This window comes from Mauremys reevesii, linkage group 11 (assembly GCF_016161935.1).
Source record: "Mauremys reevesii isolate NIE-2019 linkage group 11, ASM1616193v1, whole genome shotgun sequence".
NCBI lineage: Eukaryota > Metazoa > Chordata > Testudines > Geoemydidae > Mauremys > Mauremys reevesii.
This window is the reverse complement of record NC_052633.1, coordinates 23,639,358-23,658,477: the sequence shown is the minus strand read 5'-3', so window position 1 is coordinate 23,658,477 and position 19,120 is coordinate 23,639,358. Positions and strand designations below refer to the sequence as shown.

The 19,120-nt window shown below is 41.7% G+C and overlaps 1 protein-coding gene across 8 annotated transcripts in view; it reads right to left on the bottom strand.

Moving 5' to 3' along the window:
• Positions 1–19,120, bottom strand: part of HECW2 (HECT, C2 and WW domain containing E3 ubiquitin protein ligase 2) — a 246,969-nt gene that overhangs the window by 59,674 nt on the left and 168,175 nt on the right. For 7 of the 8 annotated variants that reach the window (XR_005586030.1, XR_005586029.1, XM_039493848.1 and 4 more), the window contains 6 exons: positions 16,347–17,708; positions 14,695–14,790; positions 9,947–10,097; positions 9,435–9,538; positions 7,501–7,625; positions 5,450–5,635 (listed from right to left, as the gene is read on the bottom strand). Coding sequence is in view for 6 of the 8 variants with exons in the window: in XM_039493848.1 (XP_039349782.1) it covers positions 5,450–5,635; positions 7,501–7,625; positions 9,435–9,538; positions 9,947–10,097; positions 14,695–14,790; positions 16,347–17,708 (2,024 nt within the window). In the remaining 2 variants the exon portion in view is untranslated. The remainder of the gene's footprint in view (positions 1–5,449; positions 5,636–7,500; positions 7,626–9,434; positions 9,539–9,946; positions 10,098–14,694; positions 14,791–16,346; positions 17,709–19,120) is intronic. The other variant, XM_039493853.1, reaches the window with a different exon arrangement.

The window sequence follows — 19,120 nt, the reverse complement described above, 5'->3', positions numbered from 1 at the left end:
GTATCTAGCAAAGGCACATACACCTCACTACCCTATAAATGTCAACAATAGGATCAGTTCCCACAAAGCCAGTAGATGCCAAATGTGCTCTAGTTGAATGCACTGAGTTTTCAAGACATGTCAGAAGTTTGGCATTATAGCACACAAAAATGCAGCTGGTAATCCATTTAGAAAGTCTATCTCATCATGGGATAAATTAAATTAAATAAATATAAATTTATGGAGATATCCTATCTCCCAGAACTGGAAGGAACCCAGAAGGGTTATCAAGTCCAGCCCCCTGCCTTTACTAGCAGGACCAAGTACTGATTTTGCCCCAGATCCCTAGGTGGCCCCCTCAAGGATTGAACTCACAATCCTGGGTTTAGTAGGCCAATGCTCAAACCACTGAGCTATCCCTCCCCCACCAATGACCTCTTGTTCCCTCTGCATAGAGAAACGAAGAGCTGACAAGAAACCTGAAGGAGATAAAAAGCCAGACCTCTGCACACATCCAGAGTATGCAGCTTTTGTTCATTTTTCTAAATGTGTGGCTTTGGAAAAAAGACCAGTAAGTATATTGGCTGATAGAGGAGGTGATGGCTACTAAGAAGAGTACTTTAGCCAAAAGATGTAACACTGAACAAGAGACTAAGGCAGGGGTCTCCAACACGGTGCCCGTGTTGAAAAAGAAAAGAAACTGAGGCTCCAACATACTGGGAATAGTCCAGCAGAGGGCACCTAAACTCTTAAGGACCCTGATTGTCAAGCTGCTGTCTGGTAATCTGGAGCTAAAAAGAGATATATGCCTTACAAGTTGGTGTCTGGGATGAGACAAATTTTATAAAGGAAAACTATATACATTTTGCTCAGCTGAGATATCTATAAATGTATAAATTAAGCACAATGTCTCTCTGTTGAATTTTGAAATGGCAATTTGCTAATGGCAATGTTTGAGCCTCGAGCTGGTGGTGTCCACCTGGCCAAATAGTGATGTCAATTGTGATACTGGCTACACAGGATCCAGGTATTTGAGAAATCTAAACTACTCTGCAAGCAGGATGGAACCTGTTTTACCAATTTCAATATTGGCTTTTTGAATTTCTGCAAAGAGGCAGAGTGGATGGCCCATGTCATCTTTGATATCTATGCCCCAGCTAATAGGTTTAATTCTCTTACTAGCAAATGTCCAGTAATTCTTTTTCAGGCGCTGATATCTATTTTATCCAACTCTATCTGTATTTTGAAGGAAGCAAGACAACCTTCCAAAGGCTAACTTCAATGTACCAACCTTATAATAGAGTATACTTAGAAAAACAAACTAAAACAATGATTCGATACGAAAAAAGTTACTTGTTTAGAACTATAATGCAGATGAACAATTCTCTGATTTAATGCAGTCATCTAACAGCATGTAATGCTTTTTTGTATCCACTTAAACTATGCTTAAAGATTATATTAAGGGTGATCATGTCTTATTAAGCATGAATGCTTTTAGGCCAGCCAGCAGCAGTCTATAATAAAGCACAGATTTACTGCACTGAAGCTTCATTAAAGAAAATCATTTGAACTTCAAAGCTCTGGGCTAATCTGGACACTGGTTCCATTGCTAGAAACTGAAACTCCTATCACTGGTCCTGGCAAGGTATAGCCAGGAAACTTATAACTTATAACCTCTGCCTAAGCTTCCCCACCGAGTTCTACCAGTGGACCTCAGTTCACAGCCAATTGCGCAGAGGTAAGAAACATCAGCATCTACTAGGGAGTAAAGCCCACCTGTCCCATTCTTTGTCTCTTTGCTCTAGCTGCTGGTCTGTGAAATAAGACATGTTAATCTTCACTGCCACTGGCCTAATTATTTGTGTTATCAAGAAAAATATCCATATACCCTCTAACTGGCAGGGTCCCACTCAGTCATTCATCTTCTAAATCACAAGATATATTAATCCCAGAATTCACTTGTGCACATGAGATGTGTGTTGCTTTTTATTGTGCTTTAACATATTTGTAAGGTGACAGCGAGTGAAAAATGAAAGAGCATTTTTTAATTGCAGCACAACAGAGATGAAGTATGGTCACCATCGACACAAGTACTAAGGCACATAGAAGATATATTTATGCATTGTGGCACAAGTACTGGACAAGCAAGGCACACTGTACAATTTAGGCCAACCAAGCCCTCATTTAGGTCATACACACGCTACAATTCCCCTACTGTACTGAATAAGTTTTTCTACTGTGACTCATCTTCCACTGGTCACTAAGGAAGCAAGTATTACTTGTGGAAAAGCCAATTCAAAAGGATGAGAACCAGCAATCCTGAGCTAGGGCACAGAAAAATATACACTGCTACCCCGATATAACACAGTCGTGGGGAGCCAAAAATCCCTACCGCGTTATAAGTGAAACGCTGTTATATCGGGGTAGCAGCAGCAGGGCTCTAGTGGTGATTTAAAGGGCCCTGGGCTCCCCGCAGCAGCCCATGGCCTTTTAAATCGCTGCCTGCCTGCTGCCCCGGCCCGGGGGGTGGCAGGGCCTCCAGCAGTCTCCCGAGAGCTCCGGCTCCGCCGCTGGAGCCTGGGCCCTGGGCCTGGGCCCCCCCAGCCCCCCCAGCCCCCCAGCAGCAGCAGAGCAGGGGGCTCGGTGATTTAAAGGGCCCTGGGCTCCCCGCAGCAGCTGGAGCCCTGGACCCTTTAAAGCACCGCTGGAGCCCCGCCTCTACCGTGCTATACGTGAACCCGTGTTATATCGGGTTGCGTTATAGAGGGGTAGCAGTGTACTTCAAAATAAAGAGCTTCCTATGAGGCTTTGTTCAGTGCTTCCTCTGTGTCTTATTACGGCTGCATTAATCACGATCACCAAGTACCACACACAGAGATCCAGGGTTTGATTCTCCCTCTGGAGGATATGAGTAGCTCCTACTGAACTCGAAATGGAGTTACTCATTCTTCAGGGAGAGAACTGGGCTCCAGGAAATTTAAGGGGAAGGGCTCAGTGAGACAGAGAGGAAGAGGAAGAAAGAGGGAGACGGGGCGGGGGGGGAAGGGATGTTAAAATAATTGTATCTCTCCCACCATTTTTACACAATGCTTTCCTTAAAGCTGCAAAGTAATAAATCCAAGAAAACGACATACCTCAAGCATATTTCCTGCCTTCAGTTTACAGTCTGTTTGTATTCCTTTCAGGTGTCAAGTACATTACTCATGTGGACACGCAAACATTCATGGCTAAATGTAGCCAAGAATTATAGACATAGGCACTTATCGGCTTAGTCAGACTATAGTCCTAACTGTTGCATGCAGTTTTGTTGAAGCTGTGTTGGTTCCAGGATATTAGAGAGACAAGGTGGGTGAGGTAATATCTTTTATGGGACCAACTTCTGTTGGTGAAAGAGATGAGCTTTCAAGCTACACAGAACTCTTCTTCAGGTTCTGGCAGGGTCTGGTGCTGCTTTGAGTTGGTGGGTCCTGGTTTATGGGAAGCCTGCTTCTGATGATGTGCTTGGAGAGGTTGCTTACAGGTCAGAAGAGGGGGTTCAGGAAAGATTTATTTCAGGATGTGGTCCCCATCAAGTATGGTCTGTACTTGGTTTAATGATACTTTCTACTGGTTCCAGTGTGGAGTCAAAGGTCACAGCTACGGTATACAGTTGGAGGGAGGTTTATTACACCCTTTGTTGTCACCTACCAGCTCATACTGGAGCCCATACAAAGTATCATTAAACAGTTACAACCCGTACTTGACGACAACACTTCCTGAAAGAAATCTTTCCTGAAACCCATCTCTGGCTTTCAAACAACCCCCCACCTCACCAAGCCCATCATCAGAAGCAAGCTCCCCATAGATCAGGATTCAACTCAAAGCAGCACCAGACCAACAGATGCAAAACTTGCAGACATGTCTCCATTGCTACAACGATCTACAGCCCCAACACCACACCTTTCAAGATCCATGAGTCCTACACATGCCTATTACAGCATGTGATGTACTTCCTACAGCACACTAAATGTCCTAACAACAACTATGCAGGTGAAAGCAGACAATCACTATGCTCCTGAAATGAACTCTCACAATGATAAAAGACAAAAACACCATATCACTTATGCTTACATTCATAACTTTGCTAGACAATAAAAATCATGGCTTGAATAGACACATTGGATTTATGGCTTATTACAACAATTGATAACCCACTAAAGCCCCTCCCTTCCAGATTTCCCCCCTCCCTCCGTGTCTGGTCATTTCACCTTGAAAGGTCCCTTGAAATATGTGAACTGCTTATGCTAAACAATCTGTTCCACCTCGCATTTAGTTGTGATACTTTGAGTACATTTCGCAGGCTTGAAGAAGAGCTCTGTAAGCTTGAAAGCTTGTCTCTCTGACCAACAGAAGGTGGTCCAACAAAAGATATCACCTCCTCCACCTTGTCTCTCTATAGTCCTAATTACCATTTATTTCTCACCCAAATAGATATCACTATCACTCCCTTACATGTTAATTCTAGCACACTTTTATTCTTTCCTATACCTATGCAAAGGGGAAAATGCCACTCTAGGTAACACTATTACCATGTAAGGCCACTGAAAATTCCCAACTTACTTTTTACAAGCTTCAACTTACTTTTATTTACTTAGTATATTGAATATAATATTTTAAATGTCATGGTCATACAAAAAGTAACTAATTGCCCCCTCCTCAATAGTATTCAATAATATCATTTTCCCCAAGGAAAGAAGCAGATCCAATATCATACCAACTTAAAAAAAAAGGATAATTAATGTAGGAACCACAGAGCAAATTTAAACTCTTACTTTTGAAATAAATATAATAACTTTTCTGACAATGAACATTTCTAATTCAAAGGATGAGTTATAAAAGGTCCTAATTTTTTTAAATGGCCAAATTATAACCTTAAATCTAGAAGGCTTTGCAATGCAACCATGCCAAACAATTAATTTCTCCCAGTATTATGGCCAGCATTGAATCACACAGAACCCAACTTTGAGATATTCCCTAAGGCCAAACTGGTCTGAATGCATCCAGTCTCATCTCATCTCCAAAACTGATCAATAATCTGTCTATTTGGTACTTGGATGGTGGATCAGCTGGGAACACCAGAAGCTATTAAGAAAGAAAAACTAATAAGGGATAATGATAAATTCCATTATATAGAAGTTTTAAACTACCGTATGGAATCTAATAGTGAATGATGTAGAAAAGTTATAATTCTTTACTAAATGTTTTTCCATAATGGTTAATGTTACTCAGACTCTCTTCCCAACAATGCTCCCTCAGCACAGACAGGATGTACTACTTTGTGCAGGGGAGGGGAAGGAAAAAAACCCAGCCAGAGTAGTACTCACTCTTCTTGGAGAATCATCTGCATCTCTGCTCCTTTTAAGAGCAGATGCTTCAATACCATCATTACAAAGACAAAATCCAACCAGCATTACATGTGTGTTCCAGGTACCTTGCCCTGATGGTCATGCTTCATTTCCCAACCTCTCGGCAGCTCCAGCTGTTTGTTAGCAAACATATTGAGGAAGCCCACCAAATCCCGATTATGCTGGTAACGCTCAAAATGGTGGGTGTCCCGCCGGACTTTGGTGATCATGTGCTTCAAACACGTGTTGTTTGTAAACATGCGGTAGGCACTCTGAAAAATTCATAATAAAATAATTTCAGGAAAAGACATTAGAAGTTAAACGTCTACATAGACAGACCATCAGTCCAACAGTTGGATGAGTGATGATGTTCCAATGAGTGGATAATAACTTGAACCCAAACTAGCAAAGCACTTAAGCCTGAGTTCCATGGGCACCGGTCCTTGCCCCGGAGCAGCCCCACTGAAGTCAACAGGGACTGCTCACATGTTTAAAGTTATGCATGTGCTTTAGTGATCTGCTGGACTGGGGCCCCGACAATTAGAGAAAGAGTCAGCAATATGGAAGAATGGACATTAAAGAAAGAATAGCAGAGTGGGAACCAGTTATGAAATAAACACTTCCCAATATATTTGATCATAAATGTTTTATTCTTGCAGGCATTTTCCGAAGTATCTATATTTTAATCAAACAAAAGAGTATTTAGCTCTTTCCCTGCAAAGGCAGCCTTCCTAATGTAAATGTATGGCCTGCACCTCTAATAAACTTTGAAGGAAACTGTTTCCAGCTGAACAATAGCAGAAGAAAAAAAGCCATGAAGTCTTCATTGCCTGACTCTATTCACCCACTGAGGTGCAAGCTATATTTTCCAGCATTCCACTTCACTGATGTGGGTGTAGTTATGACTGCTTCTTCTAGCAAGAAAATTGGCCTAAATTGCAGAGACTTCACAATGCCCTTTCTAAGCATTCTCCTAAGCGTCTCTTCTCTAGCGTCTCTTCTCTAGCCTAGTTTGGCACTATATTTTTTATGGAAACTCACCAGGGATTTACATTAACATTGTTTCAACCCACTTGGATTCTAAAAGGACACTTGCATGTTTGATTGTAGCTCTACATAAACAAAAAGAATGAAAGACACAGAAATATACATGCCTTTTTTTCAATCAAACAAAATGGACCTATACCTTATGAATTAAAGATGCAGCTGTGCAGGCTAGATTCCATGCAGCTGATTGGAACGATACACATACCATACAATTAAAACTAACACTGCCCTGTAGTTTTAAAGCCACTGAATTATTAACAGAAGAAATAATGTAATGAATACTTCACTGCCTGCAAGTACTCCTGTGACTGGGCAAATAGATAAGCAAAAAGTAAAAACTGAAGACACTGTAATGCCTCCAGGGGCAGTTTTTATATCACACCCAGCTCCAAAAGAATGCACTAAAGCAGTGGCATTTGCTACATCTGCCCAAATACACTTACCAATTCTGTAGATTGTACGCTGTTCAGGGCAGAGATTTATTTGTTTGGCACCTTCCCTCTATTATATAATGTCAAGTACACTTACAATGCTGTATACAGTAGTAGCCATTACAAAGTCAATATTTACCACCATTACTAGAGTGATATCTGATAAGAGTCACTGTGTGTAAAGCAGACAATAACTGAAGTATCTCAAATAACACGGTACTAAATGGGTAAATATTGGTTCTTTAACAGTTACCACTGTAAATAAATGAAAATGCCAAAAAAAAAAAAAAAAAGATTCCCCATTGCATCACTCTGGTTTTCTGGACATCTAATGTAATGCAGTGATGAATCAGCCCCGTAACAAATAAACACTGCAGTTCCTCAGCACAGATGAAGTCAGAAACCTTGACTTGAGCCTTATGTTAACAGCTGGTGTACTGCCAATTTTCCACAGTGTTTTCGTGGACATGCACAATTTGAATAGTAAAGTAATAAATCCCCCACATTGAGTAGCTCATCACATAGTTTCCTTTTTCATATCTTAGTCTCAAAATATTGAGTAAGATTTTTCTATATAAGAAAAATACAGAGACCACAGATGTGCCCATATTTATCAATGTATATTTACGAAATTGCATGTCGGTACACACTATACTCACAGGGTTAGAATGCAGCACTGTAAAGAACTCTGGACTGATAAGGAATTTCACTGGAGGAGACTGTAGCAATAAAGTAAGCCTGGATCTGGAGGTAGAGTGAGGCAGCACATTCTCCCTTCGAAAATCTAACAACAAAGTGAGTGACAAAGATTTCCAGTAATAACCTTTAAAAAAACCTCACTGCAAGCAACTACACTGATTTGCATTATACAATGGACATTTCTCTCAGGTTCTTAAAACGTTCTCTACATAAGTGTACCTCAAATAATCCTAATTTATCAATTCATGTTTGCTGAAGATATCTGACGTTTCCAGGGTAACAGTGTAGTAAGACTTTTTAATTGTTTCTGATGCAAGATATACATAAGTGCCACTCTTACAAATCAAATGAGCTCCATTAGGAAGAACACTATACTTTAAGAAACTAGAATATACAACTTAATAGAGGAGACTGGGTGAGGGAAAGGACAGGTGTTAAGTGGGAATAAAACCTGAGGGAAGAACAGGGACTTCAAATAGGGGGAGTGATGGGAGAGAGACAAAAGAAAGAAGGAAATGAGGAACACAATGGAGAAAGAAAAGGAACATAATAAAGGAGGGGAGAGTGGGAAACAAAGGTAATAGTTGAAACAAATATGGAGAAAAATATTTCAAGCATTGAAGGAGTTCTGAAAAATGGAAGAGAAGAGAGATGAATAAGAGGAGAGAAAGTGTCACAATAAAATGCCTCCCCTCCCTTGGGGTCCCCTGGGTAAGCACCAGCGTTGTATATTGCTAATGCCTTTATATGCATTGGAAAATATCTTGGGAAGGGCTGAAGGCATGAGTGTGGAGTGGAAGATTCCTTTGCAGGTTACAAGAGGCCGAAGGGGGAGGAAGGGAGAAACGAACGGGTTAACTCAAGGATCCAGCTAGGCCCAAAGATAAGGAACGAAACTGCAGGCCAAGACCAGCGCACACAAACAAGCTCTCTGCTGCCAATGGCCAGCCGTAAGAAAGGAGACAGAACTGAAGGGGTGGAAAACCTGTAAAACTGCGAAAGTCAGTGAGTTGAAAAACAACAGTCTCGCAACCCTAAAACCGGTGTGTTTTGGGGAAACTAAGGGATTGGTAACATAAATCTGTCACAAAAGATACCTACAACTACTGCTCATGCAGTACTTCCCTCAATTCCTTCCACTGTATGTCCATCATGGGGATGTTGCCTTGTTCTCAGATGACATTCTCATCACTTCTTTTGTGAAAGTCAGTAGTGTAACATCTAATTAACTTCTTGGCACCTCCAGCAGTCCCTGCCCTCCCCCCGCCACCAGTAATGAAATTATGCACAGAGAGACCCTGATTGTTGGCGTCAAGGGGTTAACTTTAACAATGGAAAAGCCTTCATTAAGGAAAAACCTCACTGAATTTTAAACTTAAAATTGCCTGACAAAATGGAGGATTCAGGTTACTTCCCAGGTATATAATTCTGCTGGTTTAATTCATTCAAACTGCCATCTAAGCTCATCTTCCTTTATATTAGCAACAGAAGCAACATTGAAATGAGCTCAGAAGTCAAGAGAAGAAGGAGGAATTCATATTAACAGAGTAAAGGAATTGCTACAGACTAGCCTGGTGTTCACTATATGCCACCATTAATAATCATAATAACTAAAAAGTTGGAAGCTGCAGAACATTTTTATGCAAATGGCCTACATTAGCCATTTACGTAGCTTCCTAACATGAGAGAGTAAAGAAGCTGAAATACACACACAATTCTTCAACATGCTGATTGAATAAGTCCTAATAAGCTGAGCCATAGCAGGTAGAACAGGACGGTAAATGACAGCAAACGGTGATCTGGTTCTATGCAGACAGAAAGTGGGGTTCTCCTTATCTCACTCAATGGCTGATGGGCTGAACTCTCCATTGATTGACATCAATTTTATTTTTACCTGCATTAGAATGATGGAAGTCAGTATCCTCTCCAGCTCCATCAATGGCATGTGGGTGCTCTTCAGGCCTATCATTAGTCATTGTTCGACGAATACTCTGATATCTAGAATTACAAGACTGGATTTACATACACTATAGGGTGACTACACCCTACAACTGGCACTAGGAAACCCCAACTACTGAAGCTGTTTTAATTCCTTTTTCATCCGTGCAGCCTAAAATCCACAGGTGTCTGATTATTCATAGCCTTATATGGCCTGACCTTTTGTGGTTCCTTACCCATTGTTTTTGGCCAGGTTGCCATTGAACATTAATGGAACATAGATGCTGTTAACCTGCATCCAAATTCAGGGGAACATTCAGAAGACCCACACTTAAGACTCACTGGTTCACAAACATTGGCACAGAGCTACTTATGGTAGCAGCTGAGACCTAGTCCTCACACTGGCTTTAAAATGCCAAGCACACTTTTGGTACCATAAACTTAATCACTGACAACAACAATTCTCACCGGCGATTCAGCTGCTCCATTTGCTGTATAGAATTTGACCTCTGGAGGATCTGTGGGGCTGGAGGAGCTGTGGGTCGCTGCCATGTTGTTGTTCTGTTTACATGATCCACATAGAATATCCTCCCATGGCTGTCGATTCGGGCCTCCCAGTCTGAACAGCAATAAATCGTTATGAGGTATGACTTTTACTTTACAATTTGTTACTTTTTAAACTACACCTGTTGTCCTGAGTTTCTATTTCTCTTCTACAAGAGTCCTTCGATCCAACACTTTTTGATTGCCCTCTGTCTACACGACTCATAGGTAAAATCCCAGGCTTCTCTCAGATGTTATTCTGCAAATCAACCTCCCACTGTACTGAGTTTTTTACAGAATTTACATCTAATATGGATGCGCCACTGACTAGGGAGTGTATGACCCTAGGCAGAATGTGTGTGTTCACACCCTACACACTATGCAATGATGTTTTGTACAAAATATGCCTTGTGAGGTATCATTTGAAAACTAACACCACACTAATCAATAATATCATTGTAAAATATACGTGACAATGTTGTATGTGAAATTATGGATACTCATTGATATTATGCTTTAAAGTTTGTGACTAGGTGTTTAAACCAGCATAACAGGTGGAGTGGATTAACAGATTTTGTCCAGAAAAAAGGAAAGAGGGTGACACCTCAAACCAGGTGTGGCCAAATTCAGTGGGCTATTTATTTGTATCGTAGGTGGAAATAATTTGCACTTTAGCAATCACCAGCAGAGGAGGAACCAGCATGGAGCCTTATCCTCCAGAACCCATGACTCCTTTACTCAGCATGAACTAATTAACTTTATTTGGGGGAAGCCTTCAGAAGAATACATTTCAGAGGTTCACTGGACTATATGAAAGGGGGAGCAAACCCCTAAATTATCCTTCACCTTAAGGCGACAAAGAAACCAAGTGATTTGATCTCTATGATGGGTCCTAGCCAGGCCAGTCAGTAAAAATTTGGAAAGAAGACTGTGGGTGAGAGAAAGACCTTCTTGAACAAAGACTGTATCTTGCTAGATGAGTGTTTTCACTTTTATTTGCTTGTAACCTTTATTTTTCACTTGATATCACTTAACCCATGCTCTTCTATGCATAAATTTGTTTTACTTTTAATCTAAATGAACCCGGTGCTGTGTTTGAACTGAAGTAATGGTTAACTCTGATTAAAGTAATAAGCTGTACTTTTGTCTCTTTAAAAAAGCAATAAACCTTACTGCTTCCTTAAGTGTTCCAGAGGAGGGCTGGATGCGTCCAGGCAGCCAGACAGTTTTGGGAAATTCAGGACTGGAGTGTATGAAAGTAGTAACCACGTCTTGTGGAGACCAAGGTGAAGCACAGGCTGTGTTGTAGGCAGGCTACTGGGGTCAAAGTGCTGACCCAAGGCTGCACAACACCCAGACGCAAGGGAACTGCATGCTTGTCTGCTGGTGCCCAGGATGTGAGCCACAGCAGCAGAACTTTTAAGGCACTTAGGATTACAGGCAGACAGTGACACAACCCCTCAGTGGGTTTGTACCCCAAAACATTATAGAGTGTGAATCCCAGATTAAACAATTCAAGATCTTTGGGTTCACTCACTTCATCTGCAGTATGCTGTGATACAGTCATTGAAGTTTATGGCAGGCCAGAAGGCCAGCTCAAGTTCCACGCACCAACTGAGCTCCATTTAAGCCCGAATTTATAGATTTAAGCAGAACTTCAGTGGTGTATAGGCCCCTGCTGGCCCTCTGAATTGCACCTTTATAGAACAGAGGTGACCTTTGTAAATCTTAACTAGTTGTTTTGATTTTGGTACCTAGTGGTCGGTTTTTTCAGCTGTCAACAACAGCAGTAAGGCATATTAGTTAATGATACATAATGTGTATCACTGTGATAAATTACTCTTTAGAGAGGAAAGATTATATTAAATGCTCTTCCAGTGCTGCAATGATAAATGAAAAACCACATTCACACACACAGTAGAGTACTAACCAGAGACTGTGGAAAACAACCAGGCCCATTCCTAGGGAAAGCAACAAATAAATGGTAGGAGACAGCCTTGATTACTTACATAGACGCTCGTTTACCTCTCAGCATAGGCACAGCCAACTGACCAAAAGTAATTAAGCCTGGTAAAACTAAATTTTTCGGAGTGCTGTAACCTCTTACTTGGCTTTCCAAGAGGACTGCCAATTTCAGAGTATATAGAGATTTTATATTCTTGTAGAAAAGGCCTTTCTAGAGGGAAATTTGCCTCTACCTAGCACCTATTCTCCACTCCTCTCTTCAAATAAAGTCCGCAGCTGAACAGTGTTGTGCAATAAGGTCCCAATCCAGCAAAGCACTTGTGCACATGCTTAACTTTGAGCATGTAACTAGTCCCAGTTTCTTCAAGTTAAGCACTGGCTTAAGTATTGCGATGCATTGAGACCTCAATGCCATTATTGAGGCAACTACATAGATTACTGCCACCTTTAATCAATTAAACTGGATGCAAATGTGTTTACAAAAATATATTTTTAAAACAAAAACTTGAACGTACAGTGAATTTGCATAGTTTCTATGCAGTTAATCTGTTTTTTGCTTTCCTTATTAACATAATGAGTAATTTGTAAAAACAGCATATGGTATATGTATATTGCATAAATAATTTTTTTTAAATTTTTGAACATAATCTATATGGCAACTGGAATAACTATCTTTTCCTCTGTCTCAGCCTGATGCAACAAACCTAGAACGTATTCCAAAGCACCTTGAGACTGTGGTATGCTGCCCACCTTTGACTGAATAAGCATGTTCCATTAGTGAATGTTTGCCCCAGATAACATCACAATATTAATAAAGTAACATTCAAGCACATTTTCAGACAGAAGAACTGAATCCAGATGGTGTTCAGTATTTTTTTCTGGTTTAAGTTTTATTCATAGTAGTAGATGGATGATCTGTATAAACTCTTGCACTGTCCCTTGATTTTTTATCCTTTCTAAATATTTATACAAGTATGGGGGTATGTGGGGCGGAATATCAGGGCTCAATACTGGGTACAAACACACACACACACCCTCATAGTAAATGACAGTGTTGGAATTTTATATTGCAATTTTAAAGTTGCAATTTTATATTTACAAAGTGTAAATATTATGAGTTTTTTTTTAAAGACAACAATTATAGCAGACACAGCTTATGAGAAAAATAAGCAGTTTCTATATACATCACTGCAGTATATAAGCCACCTCTCAAACGTTTCTAATTTATTATATCTTGACCTGATCTCATCTAAATATTTCCTGTAAATGTTCTGTATCCTGTCAGTGAGAAAAGTGATGAAAATGCCAAAAGTACCTATCGCCCCCCAGGCAGGACTCTGAAAAGAAATACTGTGTTTGAGAAATTTTAAATTAAGGTGTAGGGTGCTAACATTCTCTTTGGCTAACCTGGTAGTTGGGGATTTTTGAATGACAACTCTATCATGACCATTTGCTGTAATAGATTCCAACCGGAGCAAGAGGATAATGGGCTTAATTCAGCACTCCTGTGAGGTCTCATTACTATGCCAACACAATCTTATTCCAAATGGCAAGATGAATATCCTACTTTTTATTAAATTCAATGGGCAAAATCTTGAGCCCACTGAAGTCAAAGAGAGTTTCTTTTCTGCTGTTTGACATCAGTCTTCAAAACCACCTGCCTACTCTCACCACCCCTTGTGAAACAAAAAAGAAGTCAGGACTGGTATAGGTTAGTGACTGTCTATGAAGGGGATGTTCGTAATTGGCCTCCATATATTTTTTTTGGTGGGGGGAAGTGGGGGTAAACAGTGTTTCCCCACTAGCAGTGTACAGGTAGATGCTATAATCCTTCCCCTTCAAATATTTAATACTGACTGGGTTACAACTGGGCCAGGGTTATTCATGTGCATTAGTCAAGTAATTGAAAACAACATGCTAGCCACATATACAATACCGAGTAACTATTTCTAAGCCAATTTAGAGGCATCCAAATTTAGTTTAACATCTAGGTTTACTTTATGTCCAGAATGTCTTCATTTCCTCCACAGAACAAAATAAATTAAAAGAATTAAAAATAAAAGAATTAAAATAACAAAATGTCTTAATTTCTTTTTACACCTAATTGTATCACCATTCCACTAATGATCACGCTCTGGATCCCTCAACAATGACAAAGTGCCAGGTCAGCCAAAGAGAACGTTAGCACCCTACTTCTACTGTATCTCATGCATTTTACATAATAAATATAACCCATGACACAGCAGCTGAAAGCAGGAAGGCTAAAGCTTCAAGCTCTAGCTTTCCAGCTGATCCTGGAACTCCAGTTAGCATGGTGTGTCACAGAGTTACGTTATTTCAGTGTAAATCTCCACCAGCTTTGAAGTACTCCACAGCTTCCAGAGTCCTTGGATAGCTTTGCTTCCTAGCCCCTACCACAGCACATCACCCCACATCACTACTCATCTTATTCTCAAGTTGAAAATGCAGTTTCTTTCCCCCATAGATCTCTACCAATTTCATTTAGTGGACCACCACAAGAAGTTTAATCATAGCACATTGTGGTACTTCCTAAACCAAACACAGTCTGTCTTACAAAAGATTTCATAGCCTTGTTCCCCACACAGAACTCCTCTGCTGATCTTAGTTCCCGTTGAATTACAGGGCCACATTACACCTAGAGTAGCTCATATCCTGAACACTTGGATTAAAGTAAAACAGAATCTCACTCGGTGGCAGAGCCTCATCCACTCTCTGATATCGGCTAGCATCCTGACGTACTGACGGTAGTGACCTCAAATTCTGGTGGCCATTGGCTTGGGAACCTAGAATTAAACAGAGAAGACATTCAGCTATTTTTTCATTCAGTGCTAAGAAGCTGTTGACTGGCCTCTGAATTGAACAGCACAGTGAACATGGATTCTGTCTGTAATTTCAAGTTTCAGAGGGGGCACCAACTCACAACTGGCTTCTCAGACAGCATACAGACCACATGAGACCATTGTGGAAACCCAGTTCAAATACAGTAACTGCTGCTTTAAGATCTTAAGGCCAAATTCTATATTGGGGTCCACGGCTGCAACTCCACTGATTTCAGTAGAATTACGCAAATTTACACCACAAGGAAATTTGGCTCATTGTGGCTGGATAATAGGACAACAGAGGTCTAATGACAATACTTTAACAAGATTGCCCACTAAAATAATTTCCTTTAGTCGTGTAAGCAAGGGGTGAGGGCTGCTCAGTAAGAGAAGGAATAAACGATTCTACTTATTGGTTTGTTCCCTTAAATAAAAGTTCATACTCATAACCAATGGGGAGAGACAATGCCATTTGTCAAGCTATCTTATATTACTAAGTGCACTTCACTGGAAAGATTTACACATTGTTGCTGAAAAATATACCAACCATATTGAAAGTATACACAACTTGTACACTCTGGGTGAAATCCTGGCACTACTGGAATCAATGACAAAACTTCCACTGACTTTAATGGGGCTGGATTTCACACACTGTGTAGGTGGCATGTGAGGATTCTGAGAGAGTCTGGGAATATCATTCCCAGGGATATTTTGGTGCAATTTGGTACATTCAGAAGTCTAAATGTTGCTCTTCGGAAGTATTTGATGTACTTGAGATAAGCCTTCACTGGCACGGATGACTTCCTGTAGCAGTACCCAGCATGTGATCAACTCCATCAGTGGCTGGCAGCCATCCCAGGCCTCCTCAAATATGGTGGTGAAGTGCTACCAAAGAACTCCCAAGAGTCCCCACTTCATCACCAGAAAAAGGAAGTGAATAAATACATGGTAAATTGTGACTAGGGACAAGTTATTTATTATAATATACTACTACGCTGAAGTTAGGTATGACATACAAATTTTAAATCCTAAATTAGCTTTACAAGTAATTGTTGTAAATAGAATGATTGCATGAAATCTTTTCCCATGGAGAGACATGCTTGAGCAGGTCAGAATTTGTGAATGAAAGGGGAATCAGCTGTAAATCTGATAAATTATTATTTAAAAAATAGAGCTTTTGTTCTCTTTGCACTTTATGATGCACAAAGATTTGTTTTCCCCTTTCCACAAAACAATAAAAGTGCCAGGAGCTCAATTTATTATGTATTAGTTTTCTGATTTGTTTTTCCCCCATTAATAATTTTGATTAGCCAACACAGTAACATGATCTGATTTCTTTTCCAAGATACACCACTTCCCATTCCAGTTTGTTTTCAATCGGATTTTCAAAACCCACCAAGAACAGAACTATTTTGAAATTTTTATGAATTAAGTATTTTTAAACAGCTCTTCTAATGACTGCAGAAAAGCCTTCTTACTCAAAAAAAACCAGTCCCATTTATTGTCTCCATAGTAATTACCTCCACTAGCTCCTTCAACTTGTGTAGCTCCCTCCTCGCAAGCAGCTTGGGTACCTTCAGTTTCTTCATCCTGACACTGGCTACTTGCAGCTGCAGCCTGCAGACTCCTCCTCCTCCTCTGCCAAATTTCTTCTGAGTCATCTCTATCCTGTAATTCACCTCCTTCAGCTAGCTGCCGAGCCTCCTCTTGACTGCTGGGTAACCGCACCGCAGGTAAAGAGCCAGGAGTGCACACAGAGTCCTGTGTTTCTGCAGCAGGGTCCCTTCTGGTCACATGGGTGGCACAAGCTCCCTCTTCCTCTTCCTGAGAAGAAAAGGCAGGAGTCTCAGAAAACCTGGCACTTTCAAAAGAAGAACACCGAGTTTCGACTGAGGAGAGACATGTAGTCACACTTTCATTGCAAGTACTGTCTGCCCCTTCCACATCACTCTCTCCTTCTGGTCTGGTACTGGACTCACTGACACTTTCTGTGCGAGCAGGATCGCTGTGCTCAGTTTCTGAGGATACCTGGGATGGTTCAGATCCTTGGTCAATGGATTCCGTTTCACTAATACCTCTTCTGCTACCAACGGCAGAGTCTGAAGCTCCTGTGTCTGCACTGCTAGTAGGCTGCTCTGCCGCCTGACAGGCGCACAATTCACTGCCAGCCCATTCTACCGACAGATTGTTCTGAGAATCTGGCTGGCCTTCACCATCTTCTCCTGCTAACTCTGATGGTGGAAGCCCTTGGAGAGTCTCCTGCTGGTTATCAGAGGACGGCAAAGGAATTTCGAGGGCTGGTACTTTCCCATCCTCTGCAGGACCTTGCATTATCTGATTTGACAATGAGTAACTTAAAAGATTTCCTTCAACATTCCTTGTAGCACCATTAAACATTACTAAACCACCCTCTTCTTCCAAGGAAGACTGAAAATCCAGATCTTTATGCAACTCATGCTCCTCTTCATCTGAGTCAATATGAAGCATAGCATTAAGTCTCGTGTCAGTAGGAAAACTACTCCTTAGTTTTGGGGATGCCCCAAGTGAACGCTCACTGCAGGCAGATGTCCCAGGTCTAGGATGACTATTGTGTTCTATTGCATCCAGATAGTCATTCAGTGAGTCCTGGCGACCTCTGTTAGGTGATGACCTTGCAGCAGTAGAGGTTAACCCCTCCTGGTCCATTTCTAGAGTTGTACTAGTCCTTAACGAATGCGTAAGGAGTGCATTTCCAACAGATTCCTCAAGGATTGGGCCATTTAAACAAACTGGAAGCATGTCATGGTTCCCTGCTGGCATGTCCTCATCATCAGAAGGGCTTCCTAAGTCTTCATTCACAGAGTTCACTCCTAGCAAAGTACCAACTGTTTCTGGTGAAGCATCTGCAATGAAACACAAAGACTGGGAATGAAACACATGAATACATCCATTCAGTTCATTCTAATATCTCTGCACAACACACTTCTGTTAAGATACCCATTTGCTGCATACAAACAGTGAAGTGAAAAAAACCTGACAATAATAATAAAAAAATCTATACTCCTACTCATGCAGGACCAATATAAGTTTAACTTATTTTATACAATAAAGGAAACACAATATGCATGAAGTATCACTATAAAGGACTCCCATCCTGCTCTTATATATTCAGAACATTGGCAAAATTGGCTCTTATACAAAACATTCAAAGCAAGGTAAACACCAGTTTTCTAAAGTCTGTGTTCATGTTCCTAAGAGCAGGATCTGCCCAGAACCTGAGACCGACCTTAATTGCAACAGTCTCCTTATGGGGCAGTCACAACTATACAAATATCACACTCTGTACAGAACAGTTTTATATTTACTTAGAGCTTTTTTTCTCTTTATAAAAGGAGGATCTAAATTCCATGGACAGTAAGGGTATGTCTACACTTCAAAAATGACCCACAACAGCAAGTCTCAGAATCTGGGTCAACTGACTCAGGCTCGTGGGGCTTGTGCTACAGGGCTAAAACCAGCAGTTGAGATGTTTGAGCTGGGGCTGGAGCCTGGCCTCTGTAACCCAGGGAGGGAGGAGGGTCACAAGCAGAGGTGAAAGTAAGCTCCGGCAGCGCTTTAAAGGGCCTGGGCTCCCCGCAGTGGCAGGAGCACCGGGCCCTTTAAATCCCTGCCCGAGCATGGCTGCCGGAGCCCCGGGGCCCTGGCAGTCGGGCTCCAGCGGTGATTTAAAGGGCCCGGGGCTCCCCGCAGTGGTAGGAGCACTGGGCCCTTTAAATCACCACTGGAGCCTGCCACCACTACCCCATCCCTAGCCTGAGCCCTGCCGCCTGGGGTAGCGACGGCAGGGCTCCCAGGGTGATTTAAAGGGCCCGGAGCTCTGTGGCGGCTGGAGCCCTGGGCCCTTTAATGCGCCCCTGAGCCCCGGGGCTCCCAGACACTCAGCAGCTGCTAGCTCTGGGGTGATTTAAAGGCCCTGGGGCCTTTAAATCTTGAAAGGCCCTGCCTTTTCCCATTGAGGCCACGCCCCTTCTGGTCGAGGGCCCGCCCCGCTCAGGACTCCGGCGTACCAGTAAGTCCTTTAAGTTACCCTGTGACCAGGGGTGAAAGTATGTCTACACAGCAGCTAGACACCCTTGGCTGACCTGTGCCAGCCGACTTGGGCCTGTGGGGCTTGGGCTGTTTCATTGCTGTGTAGGCTTCCAGGCTCAAGCTGGAGCCCAAGCTCTGGGACCCTCTCACTTCTCAGGGCCCTAAAGCCTGGCTCCAGCCCGAGCCTACACAGCAGTGAAATAGCCCCACAGCCCACGCCCCACAA